The sequence below is a fragment of the Oxyura jamaicensis genome, chromosome 2 (assembly GCF_011077185.1).
Source record: "Oxyura jamaicensis isolate SHBP4307 breed ruddy duck chromosome 2, BPBGC_Ojam_1.0, whole genome shotgun sequence".
In the NCBI taxonomy this organism is placed as follows: Eukaryota; Metazoa; Chordata; class Aves; order Anseriformes; family Anatidae; genus Oxyura; species Oxyura jamaicensis.
In genome coordinates, this window is record NC_048894.1 from 28419692 (window position 1) to 28443437 (window position 23746).

At 36.9% G+C, this 23746-nt stretch overlaps 1 protein-coding gene across 9 annotated transcripts in view; it reads left to right on the plus strand.

Annotated features, from left to right (window-relative positions):
• The first annotated feature begins 2250 nt into the window (after positions 1-2250).
• PHF14 (PHD finger protein 14) overlaps positions 2251-23746 on the plus strand; it is a 167221-nt gene continuing 145725 nt past the window's right edge. For all 9 annotated transcript variants that reach the window (XM_035316873.1, XM_035316865.1, XM_035316867.1 and 6 more), the window contains exons 1-4: positions 2251-2414; positions 2654-2764; positions 12533-13182; positions 17974-18118. In XM_035316873.1, coding sequence (XP_035172764.1) covers positions 2267-2414; positions 2654-2764; positions 12533-13182; positions 17974-18118 — 1054 coding nt within the window. In that variant the 5' untranslated portion in view covers positions 2251-2266. The remainder of the gene's footprint in view (positions 2415-2653; positions 2765-12532; positions 13183-17973; positions 18119-23746) is intronic.

The following is a 23746-nucleotide window of genomic DNA, read 5'->3' on the forward strand; positions in this document are numbered from 1 at the left end:
CGATATTGTTCTATCAATTGCTGACCCCTGCTGGTATTTGGGTCCCACTGAGGATCTTTCTTAATTGGTACTAATTCTTCTGCCTCTCCTCATGGGTGCCTCTACCTCATCTCTTCCTGTGCTTTTTCTAAAACCATTGTCTTTTCCTCTGCAGTAAAAAAGATGTTTAATAAAGCTTGCATATCCCCTCAGTTGGGGTTATGAGTAATCATAATACTCTCTAACAACTAGTTCACTGCTGCTGGATTATCCCTATAAGATCCAATGGATTGTTTTCAATTTAACAAATCTGATGTTGTAAATGGAACATGAACAAAAACAGGTTTTCCCTGCAGTCCCACTGCCTTAATTAGTGGAGCCTGGATAGCCGGCCTCATCTTCTGTTGTGTGTGATGTGCTATGGGGCTAAAACTGGAATCACCCTGGGCCTCAGGAGAGGCCTCAGATGTCCGCACAGAGGCAGCGGATGCCCGAGCCTCAGGAGAGGCCTGTGATGGCTTAAACAGGAGACTCAGAAATCCATGCTTCAGGAGAGGACTCTGATGTCCCTGCAGAAGCTTTGAAAGCAGGATAAACATTTGAGTTCTCCCCTTCATTTATACGGCTGTGGTGCCAAGGGTACCAATAACTGAACCTCTTCTTGTTCTAGATCTGGATAAATTTTAGGGGGTTTAGTGTTCCCTTTCCCTTCTTTCTTTTTGGTGCATAGCATAATATCTTCCCACAATATGCACTCAGCGCAACTTTTCAGATCCTGATAGAATGACATAAAAGTTTTAATATATATCAACTTGTCCCATTTTTTTTTTCCCGATGGCAAAATAACATCAATTGCAATTTTTCCCCATTGTTCAGTTTATATTGAGGCCACACCTGATTACAATATTGCCTCATTTTACCCTTTGCCATAAACTCACCTCCAAACTTAGACCAATTTTTAAGGATGTATCCAAGGTGGGAGGAAGGGGAAATTTTGGACTGACCGCTTCCCATTTTCCCTTCGGCAGCTGCTCACACTCAGCTTTGACTTTAACTGATCAATCAGGTCAATCATCTAATTCTAAGTGTAAAAGAATCTAAAATTCCTCCACCTGCGATCCTTCTGAATTGTCCCACCAGATACCATGTACATGACAGGATCGGGGGCTTGTCACCTTGGCAAGTAGGGGATTGTGCAAAAATTGCTGCTGCATGTGTGAGGATGGAGCTGCAGAGTGTGAATGAAGGGAGCTGAGCCCCCCTGTGTGTCGTATTAAGACTGAAATTGTGTGTGAAGTGAAGGTAGGATGGGGATGCCAGTTAAAGGAAAAAACAAACAAACAAACAAACACTCTGGGACTGAAAATCTAAGACATATGTAACTCCTAAGGGAACAGGGAAACTGATGATAGTTTAGAAAGAAACACTAGATTGCATGGGTAGATAGTTAATTTGGGTAGGGCTGTCAGAACATGAACAGGAAAGGTGTTCATGGTGCAGTCAGGCTATGTAGCCAAAGAACCGGTGGAGGTAACAGGTGTGAACACATCAAGGAACGATGTGGTAATGTGTTTAAAAAAAGTACGAAACTCAGTTACAGAAAGGACACAGAGAAAACATTTCCCTTTGGATTTTTTTTTTTTTTTTGTCCTCTAATGTACTCAAAATCAGAAAAAAATATTTAAAGTAATTCAAATTTCTGAAAGCAGAAAAGCATATCATAACCAGTCATCACTATGATGTATTCAAATAAAAAAGACTAACACACCCATAACGCACTATGCATTAATTTGTTTGTACTTTGCAATAGCAAGAAGGCTTTTGTCCTGGAGAAACATCCACGGGGTGTATGGGCAGAGCCGTTGTGGATGCAGCACAAGCTCTCGGCTCGGGCTGTGCACTTTACAAACCTTTTTTCACTTGTCAGGAGTGCGGGGATGAGGGTGAATGAGGGTGCAAACACAACGCGTGCACCCGGCCCAGGGGGAACCTAGCTCTGAGCACAGCCCTTTATCAAGAGCAGTCTTACAATGCCTCATCTCCACACGGGGGAACCGAGCAAGGTGTTTTGGGGGGGAGTTATTTTTATTTTTTAAGCTGCTTTTCCCACTCCATGAGGTTCTGAGGGGGAAGTGTCCATGTCACGACGCCCGGCCCACGACATCACGCCCTGACTGCGGGGTCTCCCCGTATCCCCCTCAGGCTCCAGCAGCCCGCCGGGCAGACTGCGGGCACCGCCGCCCCTCTCGGCTTCACCTCGCTGCGCGCAGACGCGGTGAGGCCGCGCATGCGCCGTGCCGGCGGCAGGCAGAGAGGCAGGCAGGCGGGCGTGCGGGCGCGGGTGCGCATCCGGGTCGGCGCCGGGCCATTGTCTGCGGCCGGGCCGGGCTCGGCGGCTCCGCGCCCGAGGGGCCGAGGCAGCGGCGCCGCCTTCAGTAAGTGGGGCCCGGCGGCTCTGGCCGCCCCTTCCCGGGGGTGCCGGGCCGCGGGGCCGGAGACCTCCCCTGGGCGCCTGGTGCTGGCAGCCGAGCGGGCGGGGGGCCGGGGGTCGCTCCTCGGCTGCCCGTGGTGTGCGGTGGGGTGCCGGGGGGCTGCCCCCGGCTCGTCTCGTGTAAGCCCGGTGCCGTGTGGTTGTGCCAGCTAACAGCATCCCTCTGCTTTTTTTTCCCCGCAGTGGACCGCAGCTCGAAGAGGAGGCAGGTGAAGCCTTTGGCGGCTTCGCTGCTGGAGGCTTTAGATTATGATAGCTCTGATGACAGTGACTTTAAAGTTGGAGATGCTTCAGGTAAATATGTCTCCTCGTCTGCTCACTTCAGAATTTTCTCGGTTTTTGGTGTGCGGTTGCTCATTTAACATCATAGGGGAGATGGGATGGGACTAGTGAACTAGTGGGGCTTGGACTCACTTGAACTGATTCAGGTGGATAACTGGAAATTTATATGCTGCAGATATGAAACAGCTGATTAAACGAGGCATCTGTACATTAGTTGCAAATAGTTTTTTTTCTCAACAGAAGACTCAATTAACAAACAAGTTTTGGAAGAAGCATTTGAGCATCTTCTGCGTTGACTGTCTTAGCGAAGTGTATTACTTTTAATTTCTTCAGCCTAAAGATAACTTTAAACCGTTCACTTCTTTCAGTATTGGAATAACTGCCCTAAAGCCATTTTGCTTTGATTTAGCCTGGATAATAATTTCTTCTGGACTGGAGAACCCGCCTAATTTCTCAAGGTGAACTCCACCCAGAGAGTGAGCATCTTAAGCAGAATGATGATCTGTTCAGTTTTTTATTATAATAGACAAACTTAGGGTGTCCGCTCTGATAGCTGCGCAGGAACATTTCATACCAGAAGGAAGTGCTTGCCTCTGAGTATTTTTGTTCTGCAGTCTTTTCTGTGTGTGTAGATTCTTGTATCTGCAGTGAACTCCCACAGAAACTGAAAATATAAAAAAGATGCCAAAATGAAATGAATAAAATTCAGGTACATTGGGGGGTGTGGTGGTGAGGGAGAAAGAACAGGACCATGCTTGTGAATAAGTTACACACTGGATGTTTTTTGGTATGTGCTCGGGGAAATGAGCAAAGAAACGCAGTGTACATAAGACGTAAGGGAGCATTATGATAGCTTGTCAAATAACTTCACTTTTTTATTTCTGCACTGGAGATACTGATGTATGTTTTCATGTGAATGTGTCTTGCAAAGATATTCCCCATCTCCATGTAAAGACTTTATCATCTTGCAAGACCTTCCTTATTAATGAACTTAAGAAAGGAATAACGATCATTTCACCCATACCAGTTTTAAGGTGGCTTAAGGGAAAGGTGTTGTCTTAGCAATTCTATGTAAAGTTTTGGGGATTAATTTACCACTTAAATTTTGCTTTCGGTATTATTTTTTCTTATTCTTTAAGTAGTGACACTGTAACGAAAACTTGCCATAGGGAAACTTCTTAAGGGGAAAGGAGAATTGAAAAGGGAGTACGGGACATGAACACATAATCCAGAACAATGTGTTATTTGATTAAAGACAGTCATTCATTATCAGTAATGAATAAAGCTTCCTGACTCAACTTTGTCTGGATTCAGAGGACACTTTTTTAGTTGATAACCTCTTTGACTTTTAGGATACGTACACGTGGGGAACGGTGTCTAGGCTTGGGAGTGTTTCAACTTCAGTTGCATTTTGAGGAAGTTGAATGAGAGCTCTCTTTGTAGAGTAACACTTCATGGAAACAACAATATAATGAGAAAAACCTAAGTTTTAATTAGAAAACGTTTTTTTTTTCTGGTTACTCTTTTGTAGTTTTATATCTCATAGCTTTGTTTTGAGATTTCAGCACCTAGATCTATTGCTTGTAGGAAAAATCAGTGTTCTGTTTAAAGAAATGTAAGATTAAGTGAAAAGATTTTGAAACAGCAGATATTTTACACTTTATTCAAACGTTTTCTTCAGTGCGAAAGGAAGAAGTTGTGAGGGTTTGGAGAAGGTACTAATATGAAGTTATTAAATATATAAACTCTTAAATTGGATGAAAAGTTGTTCTTTTGTGTCATACAATTTATTTGGATAGCTGCAGTATGTTTGAAATAGGATGTCTGCTAATTTTAAATGAGGTTCCTATAAAAAAGCTTAAATTTGGTTGTACTTAATCCATTCAGATTTGGTTGGTAGAAGTACTGAAATAAAGGGACTTTATATGTATGTGTATTTATGTATATATGTATTAGCATATATAAATATAAACACAAGTCCCTTTATATGAAAAATAAAATCGATCACTTAAAAATGCGTATGTATGTTTAAAAAAATATGCGCGTGTACATATGCAAACATCCCTACTAGATGAATTCTGGATTGTTGCTGGTGTACATATGCAAACATCCCTACTAGATGAATTCTGGATTGTTGCTGATAGAAAACAGATTTTCCTTTTGCTCACTGGGGAAATTAGTCTTCAAAGAATAATGTGCAATTCTCCATTACAGTCAGGGTTGTTGCTCTTTTTCTTCTTTCAGTGACTGTAGAGCTCTCTCCTTGTACAGCCTGTTGCAAATCAGGGTCTGTATATGTACAATGTTTAGTATTTATTTGAATTCAGAATTTCATTGCACGGTTTCTTTATTAAGGGAAATAAAAAAAATATAAAAAAAACTGTGACAGAAAGAAGAAAGTCTTTCTACATTGAAAATGACTTAAAAGTCTACTCATGACTTGGAAAGATTCTGTAAGTATGGTAATTCCACAGCTCTGCAATGTATCTTTATTTGGTTCACACATGCAGATATACATAGCAATTTTTAAATTAAAAAGAAAAACAGCAAATTTGACAGCTATAGGTTCAAAGACTTTAAATACTGAATTAAAATAGTTCTAAAGTTGTTTACTCCCTGCTGATTATGTTGCATCCATATGTATGAGCTCTAGGATGTTAAGTGATATTTGGTAGTAGATGATAATGTGCAAGTCTAGGAGGACTAAATCCTAAATATTTAAACGGTTATGCATCTTCATTGTTCTTTTGGATTTCTGGGAATATGTGATGCAGTAAGGGTTTGAGAACACTGATTTTGATTGGTATTTAGTACAGAAAGGAATCATCATTTCCGAATTTCTGTATTCAGAGTCTGATGCTTTCATAAAGTTTTCTTTGATTACAGAAAGTATTTCTAATCACCCAACGTCCATTTTCACCACAAAACTTTCTGAAGGGGATATGCCCTTTACTTGTAGTGTAGTTAATTTATTTTCTTTTGGGTTTAGGTTATGCCAACAGGTAATTATTGACTTCTGTAGTCTAAAGAAAAATTATAACATCAGTTTAAGGAAACTGATTTTAGAATAGTTATATTATTGTAAATTTACTTAATGAAAATAGTTTTCAGATCTGTTGGCTTTGCATTACTGAATTAAATAATTTTTATGACTTCTCTGTCACTGCTTCTACATAGTAAAGTAGTAGTGCCATTATTTTAAGGTACTGTATATTTTCTTTACTTATAAACATCTTAAAGATTTTATTTCTTAATAGGAGTGCTGTATGTAGTCTTAAAGTGAGATCAATGAAAAGCGTCCAATTGGAGTCAGAGAATACAACTGTGTGACTTGAAATGATGGTGCTCTAATGTACTTAACTGAAGTTTTTTAATAATATGATTCACAATAAAGACTAGTTATTTGAAGTTCTGCTTTTGAATTAATTAGAACATCCTTTGTGATTTTTTTGTTGTTGTTTGGTTCTGTTTTTAAATTTAATGAGTGCACCAGTGACGTCAGAAACCAGTGTATAGTTGTAGGCAAATTCCCAAAGCAGGGATTTCCCCCCTTCTTTCATCACTGAAATCAGTTACTTCAGGCAGCACATACAGTAAAATTGAAGTGATGCAGAGAAATTTAGTTTTCATAGAAATTTTAGATATCTTGGTCTCTGATCAAGAATGTTGTGTGAATGTAAGGACTGAGCCTCTTAGCATAGCTAAGAAGAGTATAGTTAAATTCTGCCTCCAAGAGCTGAATTCTGTCACAATTTCTGCTACACATCTCCTAGACCTAAATTTTAGAGGCACTTGTAAGTATCTTTTTTTTTTTTTTTTTTTTTTAATGTTGAGCATGGAACCTGACCTGCACAAATACCACATACTGTTACTGTAATTGAGGCCAGTAGGAGCTCTGTTTAAAGCATGTAACAATCTATATAAATGCATAGACTAGGTATTTTGAAAAAGCAGTGACTTGATCTGGAAATAACTTGCAAATATCTTTCTGTAATTTGTTTCCTATTAGTGCAATAAAAATTCCACTGCTGCTTTCCTGTAAAGGATATTCTGATGTAAAGACACGTTTGCAGAGCACCAAAAGGCAATAGTGATAAACACTAATGAAATGCTGATATGAAACTAAAAGTTCTGTTTTTGAGAATGAACTTGTGGGATGTTTCACTAGACGGTGAAAGTAAGAGGAAATAGTGCAGTGCTCATTATTGTGCAATTACTAGATAATTAACTTAATGAAGTCTTTTGAAAACTTGACTTTGCAACTTTAGTGCATGGTTCTGAATGGAATTGCCAATGGCTTTTTCACCTCTGAGGAGGTGAAAAATATGAGCATTATGTTCTAAAGAGAATGCAAGTTCAAAAAGCCAGTCACCCCAAAGCACCTTCAAGCAGTCAACACCTATACAAATAACAGATCTCACTTGGGTTATCTTCATCCCAAGCGAGATCTGTTATTCATACAGGTGTCGACCACTTGCAGGTGCTTTGGGGTGACTGACCGGCATTTTGAACATGCATTCTCTTTGGAAATGCTGAGATTTCTCTTCTTCCATATGTTTCCTGACAGCAGAGGGGTAATTTAACTGCCATCCAGGGTTTCGTTTCAGTGCCTGGGCTGGATGGGTTTTATGATGGGATAACATTGTTTTCCATTGTTATCCTCTGCTGTGAAATTTTGTGTCCTGTCTTTACAGCCTGTCCCTTAGAGAGCCATTGCTTGCTTACCTGTTCAGTGTTTTTCTGCTTATTCATTCAGAGTGTGTTGAGACAGGATGCAGTCTTGGACTCATGGTCTTCTACTTTGCTACACTACTATTTCTACTTTACTTTCTTGCGTCTCCCCTTTTTTTGCACCTGTGAGTCCGCCTCTTGTGCATTTTTATGCTGCATGGAGAACATTCTGAGCTTTATTAACTCCAACTTGGAGGGATGGTCCACCAGCAATCCAGCCATCTCTGCTCAGTGAGGATGGGGTGTTTCAAGTGTCTATTGAGCAGAAACTTGTTATAGTAGCTCAGAGACTTAGTCTCCCACCTGTCACATCCTGCTTAAAAGACACAAAGCTCATGAGCATTTCTGGGAAAAACACGTGTTCAAGCTCACTATACAGTAAGTTGTACTGGAATCCAGTTGTGTGGATTACTTAAGACTGTGAGTTTGCTGAGGGAAGGCATGGGACATGTAATACTTCATCCCAAATGAGCGAAGTTTGGTAACATTAAAAACAGTTGAAGGCTCTGAAACTGGGAAATGTCAATTGAGTTCAGGAGGTAGGGTAAGCCATCCCACCCGTATTACATGTAATTGTAAATTGAGGCAATTCTTACTGACTCAATGCAAATTTGAGAACTTACAATTTTGAGCACTTCTAAAATTTGAGTAGATGTCTGCTGAAGTGTGATGTAATTGAGGAGTAGAAGTGAGGAAACTGCGTACTAAGTAACTTTCATTTATGTTCCTCTTCTGTCATTTTTCTTCTATTAAACTGAATACTCGTTTTCTGAAATGAGTAATCAGTTTCATTTCCTGGCCTGTCCAGTCTCTGTGTTTAGTTCGATATTTTTTTTCCTCAAGTCTTGTTTTAGAAATGAAATTCTCTCCTTAGAACAGTAATACCTTAATCAGTTTGATTTTATTCTGTATGATAACTATGTTCCTTCAAACAGTTCTGATTTTTTTAATTGCCAGCATTACGATATTGAATTGCCAGTAGCCTACCAGGGTTTAAATACTTCAGTAACCATATCATCTCGCTCTGCAAAATAGTACAGAAAGCCAGTGTCATAAACCTAACTGGCGTTACCTTCTCTTATTTGAAGTTATGTTCAAAGAGAAGTGTTAAACCATTTCCATTCTTGCTTTCAATGCAGCTGTGTGCTAATCAGTGTTAGCATAGTGGAGCTTGATGGTTTTAGTCTAATAGACAAATGTGGCAAATTTCTCATCACTTACATAACGTTGCCTTTGGCAATTTAAAAATTTATATTTTTCATGTATCATCTAAGTTTCCCTGCCCTTTTTTTTTTTTTTTTTTTAACATCTAGTTATTAAAATCAGAGCTTTCTAGTTGGTTTGAACATTTCCTTAAGGTATTTAAAATTAATTGCAATTTCTAGTTCAGGTATGTTGGAAATATGGCTTCTCTTACCCATGTGCAAAGGGGGTTCTGTGAGTTTGGAGCTGTTCTTCTAAGAAAGAAAGCTTTATGGGCAGAGGCTGTTGTGGCCAGGCAGTTTATCCAGCACTTTCCCTGTCTGTCGGGATGCAAGCAAGCTGGGTAAGGGAGGTTTGCGTGATGTGTAACATGGGCTTCCAGCAGAGAGAAACAGGGAATTTCACATAATCATGTAAAAGATTCACTGTCTGCCTTCTGACTGGGAGAAAGAGACTAAGGGGCTGCTGAACAGGGTGATGGTAATTGAGCTGCTTTCACCTCCCAAAGAATTAAGCTTTCCTATAGCCAATATTTGTTGTTGTTACTGCCCCCCAAAAGAGGGTACTGTGAAGCATCCTGCCATACCTCCATGTAGTGCCAGCTGCTTCTCTTCTGCTATCTGGAATTGGTTAGGCTTTGCCAGCGTAAGAGGCAAGACCAAAACTGAGTCAGTGATTGATGTCTTGTAACTAGCTTATCCTTCAAACTTCACTTAAATGATTGATAAAAAGGCTTTTTTACAGAGCTGCTTGTCAAACTAAATACTGCATTGAAGAATCAGACTTCTGTGAGTAGTCATGTGTTGCTCTAAGTTTATACCTTACACTCCATATAAATGAATTTTCTGAGAACGTTTAAAAAAATCATAGGGTGCAGTGTTTAGTTGCTTTTTAAATGGCCCTACAAAAACCCTGACGGATTTTTTTTTTTAAACTGCTGTAGTGATTTCAGTAATGCAGTAGTGTTCCTTTCAACGTCTTGTGCTTAGTATGTATTTGAAAGCAGCTGCATGGTGTTTTGTTTCACCTTTGTTTACCTTCATCACGCTTTTTCTAATGTTAATTCTGGAGCATAATGTTGTGTTACAGGAGAATTCCTCACAGTTACCCCTTCTGGATATGACTGCCACCTGCTGCTGTGCTCAGCAGCAGCTATACAGCTACAAGTTGTACAGAAGTAAATGATGCCTCTCTCCCAACTGCTATCTCTCATTTTTGTTCTCAGTGGCACTCTGTGTTCTTCATTGTTTGATAGTGTATCTGGCCCCATCTTTCACTGAGAATAGCTTGACTTCTGTCCCACAAGGAATGACATGATATGGTTGCCAGTTTGAAAGAGCCGTTCTTTAAGAATTTCTTTCAAGGAGAAAATTGTATACTACAGCTTCTTCCTAACTGAAAGTGTATCTGGCAGAAGAACTGCTGCAAAAATAGCTGTTATCGCAGAACAGCTCTTTCTAGAGAGCTCACCTATCACAGTGGATACGTTCAAATGGAAGAGGGATATCCCTTAGTATAGGTATCTCTGGTATGTACGTGCTTACAGATAGAAAAATACAAACCATAATGTGCAGGCAAAGGCAAGGAGAATTTGAGGGTCAGAAGTGAATGAAGCCAGGGTTTATTTGTTCTCTGTTTTATATTGTTTGCGTGGCATACAGTAGCTAGAGTGTTCTTAGTGCTGTAGTGTTGATGTAAAAAGTCACTGTTGATAGTTTGGAGTGCTCTTTGAAAGGAAATGATCCCCAGACCAAGATTCTGCCCCCAAAAGAAGTAGAAGCTTAAATTCACAAGAAATCTAAGCTTATTTAAAAATGCAACAAGTAAAGCACCCCAAAATCTTGTATTATTTGTCTTGGAACTATACTGGGGGAGTATATGTAAGTATGTATGTGTAATATTTACGTATATATAAAATATGGTAGTATAAAAATCTGGTTAAATTAATTTTAACATGGCAAAGCTCTATACAATCTTATAGTGAGGTAAATATTGGCACATTGGCAGTAGATCCTGTGAAATGAGATCAAAAATAAATTTTGCCATCTAACTTACATTTATCATTTATCAAATGTATAGAGTAAGACTAACTTTGACACACTTGTATTTGTTAGGTCTCATGAACACTTTGCTGATCCAAAGAAAGCTATTGTAATATAAAAATCATATATTAGATCGCGTATGTTAATACTGGTTTTAAAATCATACATTAGATTGCATATGTTAATACTGGTTTTAGTTCTTAGGTATCCCTAAAGTGTATTCTACCATTTTGAAACTCATGTTAATTGTGCTTGTGCTTCCATTACTGCCATTAAGGCTTGTAGGTGCAGGGGAATCACTGAATTAGTCTTTGAGCAAACGGCTACAATAATTTCTGTTACTGCATTCATTTTTATCCTGGCTTTTGAAAAGGTAGAACATTTACAGGAAAATTCTTTTAGCAACTTGCTAGGGAACTATCATTCACCTGATAACAATAATATTCTGAGCAGCAGTGGTAGCAGCACTGACGTATTTTCTGTTGTTGCTGTTGATAATTATATAATTTCATCATATACTTAACGATTCTACATGTGGGTATACACATAAAACCCCAAATTAACCGATGCATCTATGTAACAACTGAGTTACTGCTCAGTCATAGACGAGTTCTATGGGGGGGAAATAAACAGCACGTGTGAAGCGTGCAGCATGTTTTCAAAATTTACTTAACTTAGAAAGTGTGTTGTCCCCACTGTTTCTTTATTTGGCTGTATAAAGAGATGGATGTGCACAGAAATTCTCTCTTGGTAAGGTGATACTCAGTGTTACTTCGTGTGTGTGTGGTAAGTAAAGTAAATAAGGACTTTAAAAAAAATTTTGAGTACCAACATGTTACTTCTCTGCATCTATTTAATAACATCTGACAGTACCTCAAGAAGTTGATAATAGCTCTGAACAAACTGAAAGCTGTAGCCATTGCCCATTTGATCCATGCGTTGGATCGGGCAACTTTATACTTAATTTAAAAAAAATCTTCTCTGAGTTTTTCTTTGTTAAAACTAATACTGTAAATGAAAAGTGGTAGTAGAGTATAAGATGGAAGATAGATGATCTTAATAAAATTTAACAAGTTTACTTGGCATCCTTTCCAGTAATTTTTACATGTTCTTTCAGTACAGATGGTTGCCTTATTTTTGTGGGTTCTGCATATGAATCATCTTCCTTTCTCTTGCACAGATTGGCCAGTATTAATTAATGGAGATAGTGATTGCACAAAGAACAATATTATCTGAATTGTATAAGGTTAGAATTTAAGCATTGTTTTACATGTTCAGTGCTGAATGAGTCACAGTTTGTGGGATTAACAGGTGAAATAATATTTGAAATTAAAAGAATCCCCCAAACCAGAAAATAAACCTGTGCCAGAAATGAAGGTATAGGATTATCCACATTATTAAGTAGTACTTGTTATATAAACTCCTCATTTTTTTTTCATTTTAAGTCTCTTCTATTGCAATGCTATTTCACTTCAAATATTTTTAAGATTAAGGAAACACCTCAACAAGTTAAAAACAGAATGCTTTTTCACTGAGATGTGACTTCATATGGAAATTATTGCTACTGCTTTTTTAGTAGTATGAGCTGCAGTTCAAAGGAACACTTAATGTTCATTTAATAAATTCTACCATCTTTTTTCCCATCTTAAAATGCACTCATATTTGGACTCCAACTGAAAAAATAGGTGGACTACCTTATGAGGGAGGAATATGCATCATTCTTTTGTTTAACAACTTCAGCACATTTTATTTTTAGGGGTACATTTGTGTCGGAACATTTTTTAAATTTTCATATGCTCAACAGATTCTGAAGGAAGTGGTCATGGGAGTGAAGATGCATCAAAGGACAGTGGAGAAGGTTCCTGTACTGAATCAGAAGAAAATATCTTGGAGGAGGAACCGGCAGAAGAGAAAGTAGAAGAGCAACAACCAAAGAGCTCCGCTGAAGAAGAGGTGCCGACAGCAGACAAAGAGGTAATTAAAACTGAAAAGAAAGAGCAAGAAGATGAAGAAGAAAAGCCAAAAAAGAAGAAAGAAAAAGAGAAAGCAGCTGAACCTGATGCTGCGGCTGATGAGCAAACAAGTGAACCCAAAAAATGGAATTTGCGCAGGAACCGGCCCTTACTGGATTTTGTATCAATGGAAGAACTAAATGATATGGACGATTATGACAGTGAAGATGACAATGACTGGCGGCCTACTCCTGAGAAAAAAAAAGGGAAAAATGCACTCCGAAAAGAAGGGAGCGATGGAGATAATGAGGATGATGAAGATGACGGGAGTGGGAGTGATGAGGATGACAACGATGAAGAAGGTAATGAAGAAGATAACAGCAGCACAGCAAGTGATGGAGGATCCAAGAAGAAGAAGAGTAAAGTTCTTAACAGAAATAATGCAGATGATGAGGAACTGACAAATGATAGCCTGGCTCTTTCACAAAGCAAGAGTAATGAGGTAGTGCAACCAACTTTCTATAATATATTTGTTGAGAAATGGAAACTACTCCACAGTGCTATTCTGTTTGAAAAGTTGAATTGATTGGCTTGAATAGTGTTTGACAGAATAAACGAAGCAGCAAAACTGTGCTAAATAGGCACTCACTGCTTATTAAATAAATTTCCTTGGACCATTTGGCCCATCTATTGCCTCTGAAGTCAATAGACAGACTTCTCTTGGCTTTGGGGAGGGGTGGGCTACTTCTAAAGTAAATAGGAGGTCTGGTATGCAAATCAGTATGTATCAGTGAGATAGTTAGCCTAAATGTTCCACATCTGAAATGTTATAAAAGTTAAAAGCATCGCTCACATGTTCTTAAAATAGCTAAATAATAGGTTATTTTTTATCCTAGCCCTTCTTTGTGACAGACGTCAAAGACTGAGTGCTAAGTTCACTGATAGAAGAATTCTAACCAAAGAAATATGCACAGTTGGATTTAAAATCAAATAGGATAATCATGATAATCTATGTTGGTTTTGTTTATAATGCACACAGGTGAAGTAAATTCTTACAGTGCTAAGAAGCATTTGGGGACTATTATTATTACATATCTTCTAACTGCAGAATCTGAAAATTATATGTTGTGTCTAATAATGGCACTTTTTTTTTCTTCCATACACAATTACAGTTGTCTTAGAGGTTGTGCCTGTGGAAAAATTAAGATACTAGGTTGTCAGAATGGTTGACTTCATGTCCTACAATAGCAAAATCCTGAACAAAGTAAAAAGAATTACTGTAAAATCGACATTTCATTTTCAGGAAATAATTGCAGTGTGAATGAAACGTTTGATAAGTGATAGTGATATGACACTATTTAAAGTTCTGCCTGTTTTATTTCATATTTATTTTAATGAGAACTAAACAGAATATTTTGAAGGATGAGTGGTCTCTGTTCCGGATATCTTGTTATGTTATAAATAATTTTTATTTATATATGATTGCAAGCAAGCTGTGCAATTTTAATTACTAGTAATAATTGATTTAAAAGATCCATAATTCTAGGTGGTGTTTTTTTTTTTACATTGTATATAGGCATGTGCTGTTTTTAAATTAGTATGGATGGGGATGTTTGCAAATTTGGCTTATTATGTATTTTAGATGCCACTTTGGTGTCTGTGAAGTAGCTTTTATTTATTTATGTATCTATTTTCACTTAATTTGTCATTTGCAGTTTGCAGAAGCTAAATATTTCCCTATTGTTAACAGCTAACTTGGCCTGTGAAATGGTTTCATCTTCACAGCTGGTTTTGGCAGGAGGAAAAATCTTTCATAACCTAGTTCAGGAGCTGATCGTGCTTTACGGATACCAATGACAAGAACTTCAAATCATCGTTCTGAGATAGGCTGTTTCCTTACAGTGTTGCTTCCCATATCAGAATGGAGAGAGATACAAAAATAGATTCTTAAGGATATATGAATATGTCCTTAATTTCCGTTGACTTGGAAAATTAGGCCTATTATAGAAACAGAGCTGTCTGGATGCATTTTTTGGGAAGCTTCTTAATATGCATGGCCTTCAGAATTCATTCTTGCCTTGGATTTAGGACATTAATCAAAAGATAAAAATCAAAATTTGAAAACTTGAAGTTCAAATTTGAAAATTTGAAATTCAAATTATAATTTTGTAATTGATAAATTATCTGTGCATGTAAAGCAGAGCGCTGTTTGTGAAAAGGCCTTCTAGCAAGAAGTATTGTAACAGTGTCTGTAGACTGGATTCTAAACTATAATTTTTAGATTAATATTCAACTGTATTTTTAACAGTGCACATTCCTCTACTATGTTTTTTTATAAAAGGTTTGGAAAAGAAAGTCCTGTGTAGCAGAGAAGTCTAGCAAAATCTCAGTATGCTGCAGAAACTAAATTCTTAGAAAATCACGTCTTAATGCAAAATGCATGAAGGAATGTTCAGGTAATTAACTCTGAACATTGTAGTTGTGTCCTTAGTATGTGTATTTCCATTTTTTACTGACCAATTCCCTTTATTTTTTGTGTGTGATTTTTTGTTTTATTTTCCTATGTTTTGCAAAAATATTTTGAGGTGTGGATATACGGTATTTTCACCTGTGCTCTAATGAAGTACTAGGTGCTTTTCTACTGTGTTAAGCACAGGCAGACAAACCGAGCTTTTTCCTGAATCAAGCATTATTAGTAGATAAACATCAAGCATCGTTAGTAGATAAACAATGCTTTTCTGTTTTTTTAATTATCATTTGTTCCCAGTGAGGCTATTATTTATTGTAAAGATCCCATTACATTTATACGTAGGTACGCATATAGCTTGAAGCGCTTTCTTCGTTACCACTGCAGAAATGGGGATAATGTAGTGATTCAGACGAAATCCATTCTCTCTCTTGGGTAGGGAACAGGAGCTGTTCAGGAGGTGGCAGCAATTCCTGCCTCAACCTTAAGTTTTCTGTGCTTCAGGCAGGTAGGGTCAGCCTATGGGGCAGGGCAAGGCAGCATGCATTACAGATTGATCCCTACAGGTCTGTGTAGAAAACTGTTACTCAGTTGCTTTGTGTTTGACCTGTTGGCTGTCTTCATGTAATGTAATCATGGTATCATGGATGTGGATCCTAACCCTAGCTAACATTTGATGCTCTTCCATCCCTGGTTGCTTCTTTTCTATTGCCCAGGTTTCTATATGTGGTGTTTTTACAGTGCAATTCTATTCCAAGTAATATTTGTTTTGTTTTAATTACCAGACCTTGGGCTTCTGTGACAGCAGAGGTTGCAAATTTCTTTTAAACTTAATGTTAGTGAAGCTAAATATGAGTTTAAGTTGAAGGTATTGTCAGAAAAAGCTAGTTTCTGTATGCTTTCAACAAGCCTGTGCTACTGAACAGCTATCTGCCAGAGTGAGGGAGCACTTTTTATTGTTGCCTATCCTCAAGGTGTGCACGTTGTAAGTAATGGTGGGCCATTGTTTTTTTTTTTGTTTTTGTTTTGTTTTTTTAATGTGCAAGTTTCTTGCTTGCCTCCAGGTATGCCACAGCTTTGTCCTAAAAGGAGGATGTTGGAAAAAAATGTTCGGTAAGCCTGAGCTCTGTAGGGGAAAACCTTGTCTTCACCATTATGGCCTTCCTGTAAACAGGTGTGACCTTATGAATGGTTGTGTAATCTTTCATTTTTACCTCTAGATGAGTGTGATTTTTTTTTTTTTTAATAGGTGATCTTTTCTTACTTCTTTTTAGAGCAAATAAGTGGGAGATCCAAAGCCTTTCTCAACCCTAGAAGTATGTGTTTGAGCTTTCCTACATCAAAAACATTATAACAAGCCACCTTTTTTATTTAAGGTGAACTATTTGAGACCAGCTTTAGCTCATGAGGATATTTTACTGCTTTATCTTGCTTTATCAAGTGAAGATACTTCTCACCCTCCCCAAATACTTGCCCAGATAAACCCAAAGTACAGAGACCAAAGAGACATCATCAATGATTAATTGAAAATTTTGTTTGGAGACTTACTCAGATTGAGAGACTATCATAAAATAATTATGTAGATCAGTGTAAATTTAAGATCCTTGAGGAAGAATGTCTACCTCAGTTAACATTCATGGTAATTTTTACCTGCTTAGGGTATGCAAGCATATTGGTGCTATATTTTCAGTCATAAATGAGGAGAGAGGAGAAAGAAAGATGTTTGATAAGGAACTTTCCAGCTTTTTTTTTTCCTATATAAGTTACCACAGTGGTTTGGGAATATTCTCAGATCTCAAGTGGATGCCATTTAGTCCTGAACTGTTAGCCTCTGCTCTGAAACTGGTTTTCTTTATCCGGTAGTGATTTTTTTTCACCATTGTGCCTAGTTTCACACTTCCCTGTATACGTTCCTATCACCAGTGAAGACAGTTGAAGCTCAATGTTGCTTTTAGTATAGAAAAGAAGAAAATGTATAGAAGTTACAAAACTGCAGAAGAGACAGTCTATGTACCTTACACTAAAAATAATAAACAACTAGGTGATGTTTATGGAAAGAATGAAAACTTGCATACAGCTTTGTTTGACTTGTGAAATACTGTTCCGTTTCCTCAGAGAAATTCCCTGTCAATGCCCAGTCTTTTTAAGTGGTGTAGTACACACTGAAGGTTGCCAAACCAGAGCAATGGACTTGCTCTGCAAATCCTGTATAAAATCAGAAGAAAATAAGTTGTTATTCATAAGGATTTGACTAGAGACATATACATCTGCACATAACAAAATAAAACAGCTGAGTCAGTAACTTATATTTTATATAAATGAAGACTTGGCAGGCTTAGCTGTTTGTTTTCAAATTTTATCACATCTATGAGAAGTTTATTTTTGTATCTGCTGATTTTTGACAAAATGAAACATCTTTTCTGAATACTGGGATGTGGAAAGTCACTTTTTGTCCTGGTGGTTCTTTTTTTTTTTTTTTTTTTTCCTTTTAAAATAGCTTCATAGGGGTCTGTGTGTGCTCCTGTTTATAGAACATAGTTTAAAGTGAAATATATGGTTCTATTCAAAAAAATAAGACCTGTCTCTGGCCTTTATATCCTAACAGAACTCTAGGTATATCAACATCAGATAGTATCCATCCTTTCTCTTAGCTTTTAATTTTGCAGATGAAATGTGTGAATGTTTTGACGACAACAACAAAGAAGTGTAAGAAACTTTTATTCTTCAATTCTTTTTTAATCAAAACTGAGCACATAGCACATCTTTTGTTTGTTTTATTTAAAATTGAAGTTCCTGTCATAATCTGTCTTCATTTTTCAATATTAGGATTCATTGATCCTTGAGAAGTCCCAGAATTGGAGTTCCCAGAAAATGGACCATATTTTGATTTGTTGCGTTTGTCTTGGAGATAACAGTGAGGATGCTGATGAAATAATCCAGTGTGACAACTGTGGAATAACAGTGCATGAAGGTAATACAATTCCTTCATTCTTAATGTGTGAGGAAAGCTTATGCTTTACATTTAATAAAATATTGACTGGCTTCAAAAAAAAATTAAGCCTTTGAACCCTGGTGGGTAATTTTTATAGTACCCCATGGATCCTTTCAGTGGTGAAACTTTCACCTACTTTAGGATAGCAAATTCAAGCAAGTACAGGTCAGGTTGTGGTCTACACAGACCTACAGAATGAACTACATTTTGCAAATATTCCAACTAAAGATTGCGTATCAGGGCTTTAGGCTATCACATCAAATGTATTTTTGTCCTATCTATTTCAGTACATAAACGTGATTGCGTACTGGGGGTAGAAGATAATGAGAATAAAAGATCTTGAACAAAAAAACTGGGGGGGTAGAGGGAGTCACGTATATCTTTGCTGTACCAAAAAGGAAGAGAGATAGTGAGGATGAGAGAAGGGAATTGGCAACACTACTGAACAGCTAGCCTTGAACTTTCTCGTAATCTTCACTCATAATTTGAAAAGCAGAAAATTTAAAGTTAAAAAATATTTAAAGTGTTGGTTTGCTAATTGTTTTGAAATCTAGAGTATATTTGGATTTAAATGTAGGAGGTTTTTCTACAGAGAAGGAGGCAAGAGGTCTGAGAGGTAAGCAGAGCCTTAAGTAGATAGCATACAATACTTGCTTGCTTTGTGGGTTTCAGTGTAAGACTTTTGAACTTCATAATTTTATTTTTCTGTGAATACTGTTCTGAAATACCAGCTTGTTTGCTACAACTTCTGTGTGCCTTATGGATATGCCAGTTGCTAAACTAATTTAAAAAGGTGATTTGAAAAGTGGAGGAAAAAGTATGTTCCTCCTCCTATAGTCAAGTTTTCACTGGTTTTAAAGGAGCATTTCCACAGTGATTCTGAGATGAGCATGTGGGATTTTAACAGCCTTAAAAGAAAGGTGAGGCTATATTATATTTTGGCTCTTGATAGTAACACCTTAAGTACCTGATGCCTGTTCAGTAATGACTGCATGAAGTTTTCCAAAGGAATGAGGGGTGATAACTCATCTGGGAGCAACTCTGTTAGAGCTCACGTGGAACATAACATGGCTAAGAGGTACAGGGGGATTCTGATTTGGACCTAGAATCATGGATGCTTAAGAAACTCTTCTACTTGTCTTACTGGTACATTTTGAGATTGCTAGAAAGTCAATTTCTTTTCAGTGCAACTCTTTGCTTTGTGATGTTTGTATCATATGCCTGGCCTGCATCACTTGTCCAAAAGCTATTTTTCCTCTGCAGACACCTGGCCAAAACACTATAAAATGTAAACAGCAAATAACTGGTCCAAAGTCAAGAATATATAACTACCCCTAAAACTACATGAGCAGCTTATATGTAATACTAACGATATCCACTCTTATACTTTGCATACTTTTATTTCTAAAAAATTCAAGTTCAGCCTGGAAATTAAATCCGTCGATTAAATTTGTTCTCATTTCACATATTGATCTATTTTTTTTTCCTTCTAAAAAAAGAGAAAACTTAGATTGCTAGAGAAAAACTCTTTTGAATTTGTAATTGTACAGTTGGTTGTGTGTTTACTTCCACATAGACAGAACTCTCATTTCTTTTTATAAAAAAGTCTTCAGGCAGTAATCTGTCACTTTGGATAAATGCTTTTGTGGTAAGATTGTGTAATAGCAGGACACCCCCAACTGTGGTGTCAGTTTTCCTGACACATTGATTGCAGCGTGTCTGAAGAAAATGTCAGGTGCATGTCACAGGATATGACATAACTGTAGGTAGTACACTTGCCAGTTATGGCTCTTGGGTTAGTTGCTATGAATTCAATAAGAGAAGTTTTACATTTTCCAGCTGTTTCTTTTCCATCCACTGTTTTCTATTTTTATTTTTTTGCTTTACTGTGATGTGTATGGTGGAGAATAAAACTCCCCTTGCTAAAAGTTACAGTGTAGTCTCCATACACTTTAATATTGCTGCTTACTGTGGTCTGCTTCTTTCTGTTGTAAACATTCGTTCTCTGATACCATGTACTCCAGTACTGTCCATTTACTAAATAAAAATATTCTTCTGGATTTTTGCCTGAAGTGGTTAATATCTTTTTATTCTAAATTCTTGGCAGAATTAAGGGTTGAATGTGACATCTTAAATACAGCGTTTATTTTTGCAAACCTACAATATACCTAAGTTCATGCTTTCTTGATTCAAAATATATGTAGGATACGTAGGTGGTGTTAGCATATGCAGATGTTGTGTTTGACTGACAAAAAATTACACTCTTGGAGAGACAGAGGAATAGATGCACATGAGACAAGAAATGAGTCTCATCCCTTTTCCTTCTGTGGCATAAATTTCAGTACAATTGCAATGCTAGCATTTTAGTGTTTGTAATTTCATTTTAATGACAATGCATAAAAATAAGCTAACGACAGAGTGCAGTAGGTTTAAAATCAGGGAATAAAGTTACTTTCCTGTATAAAATGATATTCAATAGACAACTTAGCTGTAATCATAATACAGAGATCCAGTTCATGGAAGAATAAATGTTAGGAGAATTTTAACTTCTTGACTTTCATGTGTTTAAATTAATGGGCATTGCTCCTATAGTTTTAACACTTAGTGTGAGTGGCATTCAAGGCAGACATGGAGTTGTGATACAGCAATAAGGAATAAATATTCACAAACAGTAATTGAGAAGGGGCTCTCAGGTAGTCTGAAGATCAAAAATTCAGAATTTTATGATCATTAAGGAAAGACATCATGCATGTTCATTGAAGTTTTTTTTATTTTTTTTTAATTTTCCTTTGACATATTTTCAAATCAAAGAGGCAGGTGATTGACTTACTGCACCTGGGACCTATTCAGCATTAAGTCTAACAACTGAAACCCAACATGTTAGTTAGAAGACATGCATCTACTTTGTTGTCCTTTCAGGTTGTCCTCAGGTTGAAACCTAAACAACTACAACCAGCACCACCACCTAAACAACTGTGCTGCCTTGAGAGAGAATCTGGAAGATTACTGCCCAGTGTTGCTTGGGAGATACGCTTGTAGCAAGCTGTTATATTGCTTTTTGTTCCAAACCCTACAATTCCCAAACAGGATGGTCAGATAGAACAACTTTGTCTTGCTGATCAGCTTAGTTGGTAAATAAAAGGTTGGAAAGATTTATTAAGCAACATACTGGCATGACTATGCATTTCAGAGTCATAAAAATAACGCTCTTTAAATCTTAGTTACTAGGACAAAATATTTTTTTCAAACATGGGAAAAGAAGGCACACAATCTGTTGAACCTTTCTATTCATCGAAGTTTTAAGGATCCTAAAATGAGATAATTAGCACAGATAAAAGAATACTACTTCTGTAAAATGTGGAAATACCCATGTTTTAAACACTGAACTCTTGATCTTCGTATTGTAATTATTCAGACAGGTTTGGAATAAAATACATTTAGACTTGTTTATCAAGTTCCTTCTGTACTGTCTGATTTAATACACAAGTTGAGTTATAGCACTGCAGTGCAAAATGCTTTTTAATCTTTCAGTTTAGAAGAGAAATGTGAGCTTAGAAGAGAAATGTGAGCCCCCTGGCTGTCATGTTACTTGAAATTAAGTGAAGCTACTGAAAGTGTGGTTTAGAACTGCAAATTCATCTTTTCCATCAGTGTTAATTGTCGAGTCATATTTAGTATGTCTGCTTGCCTGAATGTATTTGATAAAGTTTATCCACAATTCTAACTTTCAAGTGTAGCATGAAGTGTACTTACTGTAAGTATGTGTAACATTTGATTAACTTCTTTTAAGATGTAATATTAATCTGATCCATTTAAACTTTCTGTTGGCAGTTAGTGTTACAACTAATGATGGCAAGAGAAAAAAATAAATTCAGCATTTCATTTTGAAAAATGTTCTGAATTTTGATACTGCTTAGCAGTGTTCTTCACCTTTGCCAGATTTTTTTTTTTTTTTTTTATGAATGCAAGTTAATAACCAGAAAGCACATTGCCATATCTTGAAAAGGTATTCAAGAAGTAATGTTTATGTAGAGAAGTGAAGCAACTCATAGAGGAGGCTTAGGTGTTTATTCCAGAATAACTACCACCAATGATTAGGACATTATGAATGGACAGAACAGGTGAATGCTATAATTATCTTAGGTTATTGATTGCTCCAAGTACTCTTACTTGGACTGAAATTCAAATTTTAGCCCAATCAGTACATTTCTTCAAAAGGGTTTCATGCTTAAATTGCTTTTACCTTCATAACTCAATCGAAGTATTTTTTTTTTCTTGCATATTTTTTTTCTTTTTAAAAGAGTTACAGCTGTTCCTGTATGTATTTGGCATCCTATCATGCTCTAACATCAAATGGCATCAGTATTGTGTTATGTGACCCTTTAAATTGGGACAAATATTTAGTCATCGATTACTTTTTGTTTTTAAATTTAACTGTGTGTGAATCATGAAAACTTTAAAAATTAAGCTACTAATAATTCCTTGCTTTACTGTATTTTTTTGGCATGCTAGTTTTCTCACTACTAGTTTGTCTAAGAAATTTAATTATCTTCATAAGCATATTGATTTTGGGTGTTGAATCCATGTGAAAGATTTATGGTCTCGCTTTTACACTGTAGCTTTACAGACAGTTCATGTATACAGCTGCTCAAGAGGTCTGCATTATCCAGATGGTTATTAAATTGATGAAATTTGATCTCTTCTCTGGTTTCTGTTACCACTTAACCACCCAAAAGCAGCAAACATGTTTGCCTTCATAGCAAACATGAGAAGAATTCTATGTTAAAATACTTTAATATCCTTAACAGACAACACACCTTAACAAGTGGTTTCTAATTAATCTGGGGGGTCAAGTATTTTTTTTTTAAGTATTGTTAGATCAAATACAGATTTTAGCTGTGAACCTGCATTTAAATACTATGTGTTTCACTAAACTATATACATTATTTTCTAGCCCAAGTTAACACTAAACTCTGCAGATCTGTTGTGTAAAGTTCTGAAATATTTTGGAGCACGCTCAAACAGATCTATGCCACTACTCAAAATAATTACAAAGTACTTTTTGTGAAAAATTGCACAGTGAAGTTCTTTTCCTAATGGTTAAGGATAATGACCTGATGTATGTGGGTAGAAAAAAACTACTCCTGAAGGCAGCGTTTCTGTTCCTAATGCTCCTTCACAGCAATTGAGGTTTTTGGTACAGAATCATACAATCTGTAGAACGCTGTTTTGTATATTGGCTTCTGTAGCCTTATTTGTCAGTTAGTGGCATACTTACGGGCTGAATTAACTTGGCTCCAACTGTAGTGCACAACATTGTTTTGGTGTATTTATCAGCTGTGATTAATGGTAATGTAGTGTATTTTTTCCAGCTAATGACCATCCCTTTTGCTGCATGTAGCAGTAGGGTGCTTAGCTTTTGCTAAATGACAGGGAAAAGGAGTAGATGCCTCGTGTCTGCTAGAGATCTTGAAGTCTTTAAAGCTGTCATATTTCTGTATGAATTAGGAAAAAAATCTTGGCTTATAACTCTTGACAATTTTTTTTATCCACATGAGAAAATTATTTACTTATTACTTATTAAAATTATTTTTATGGAAACCAAGT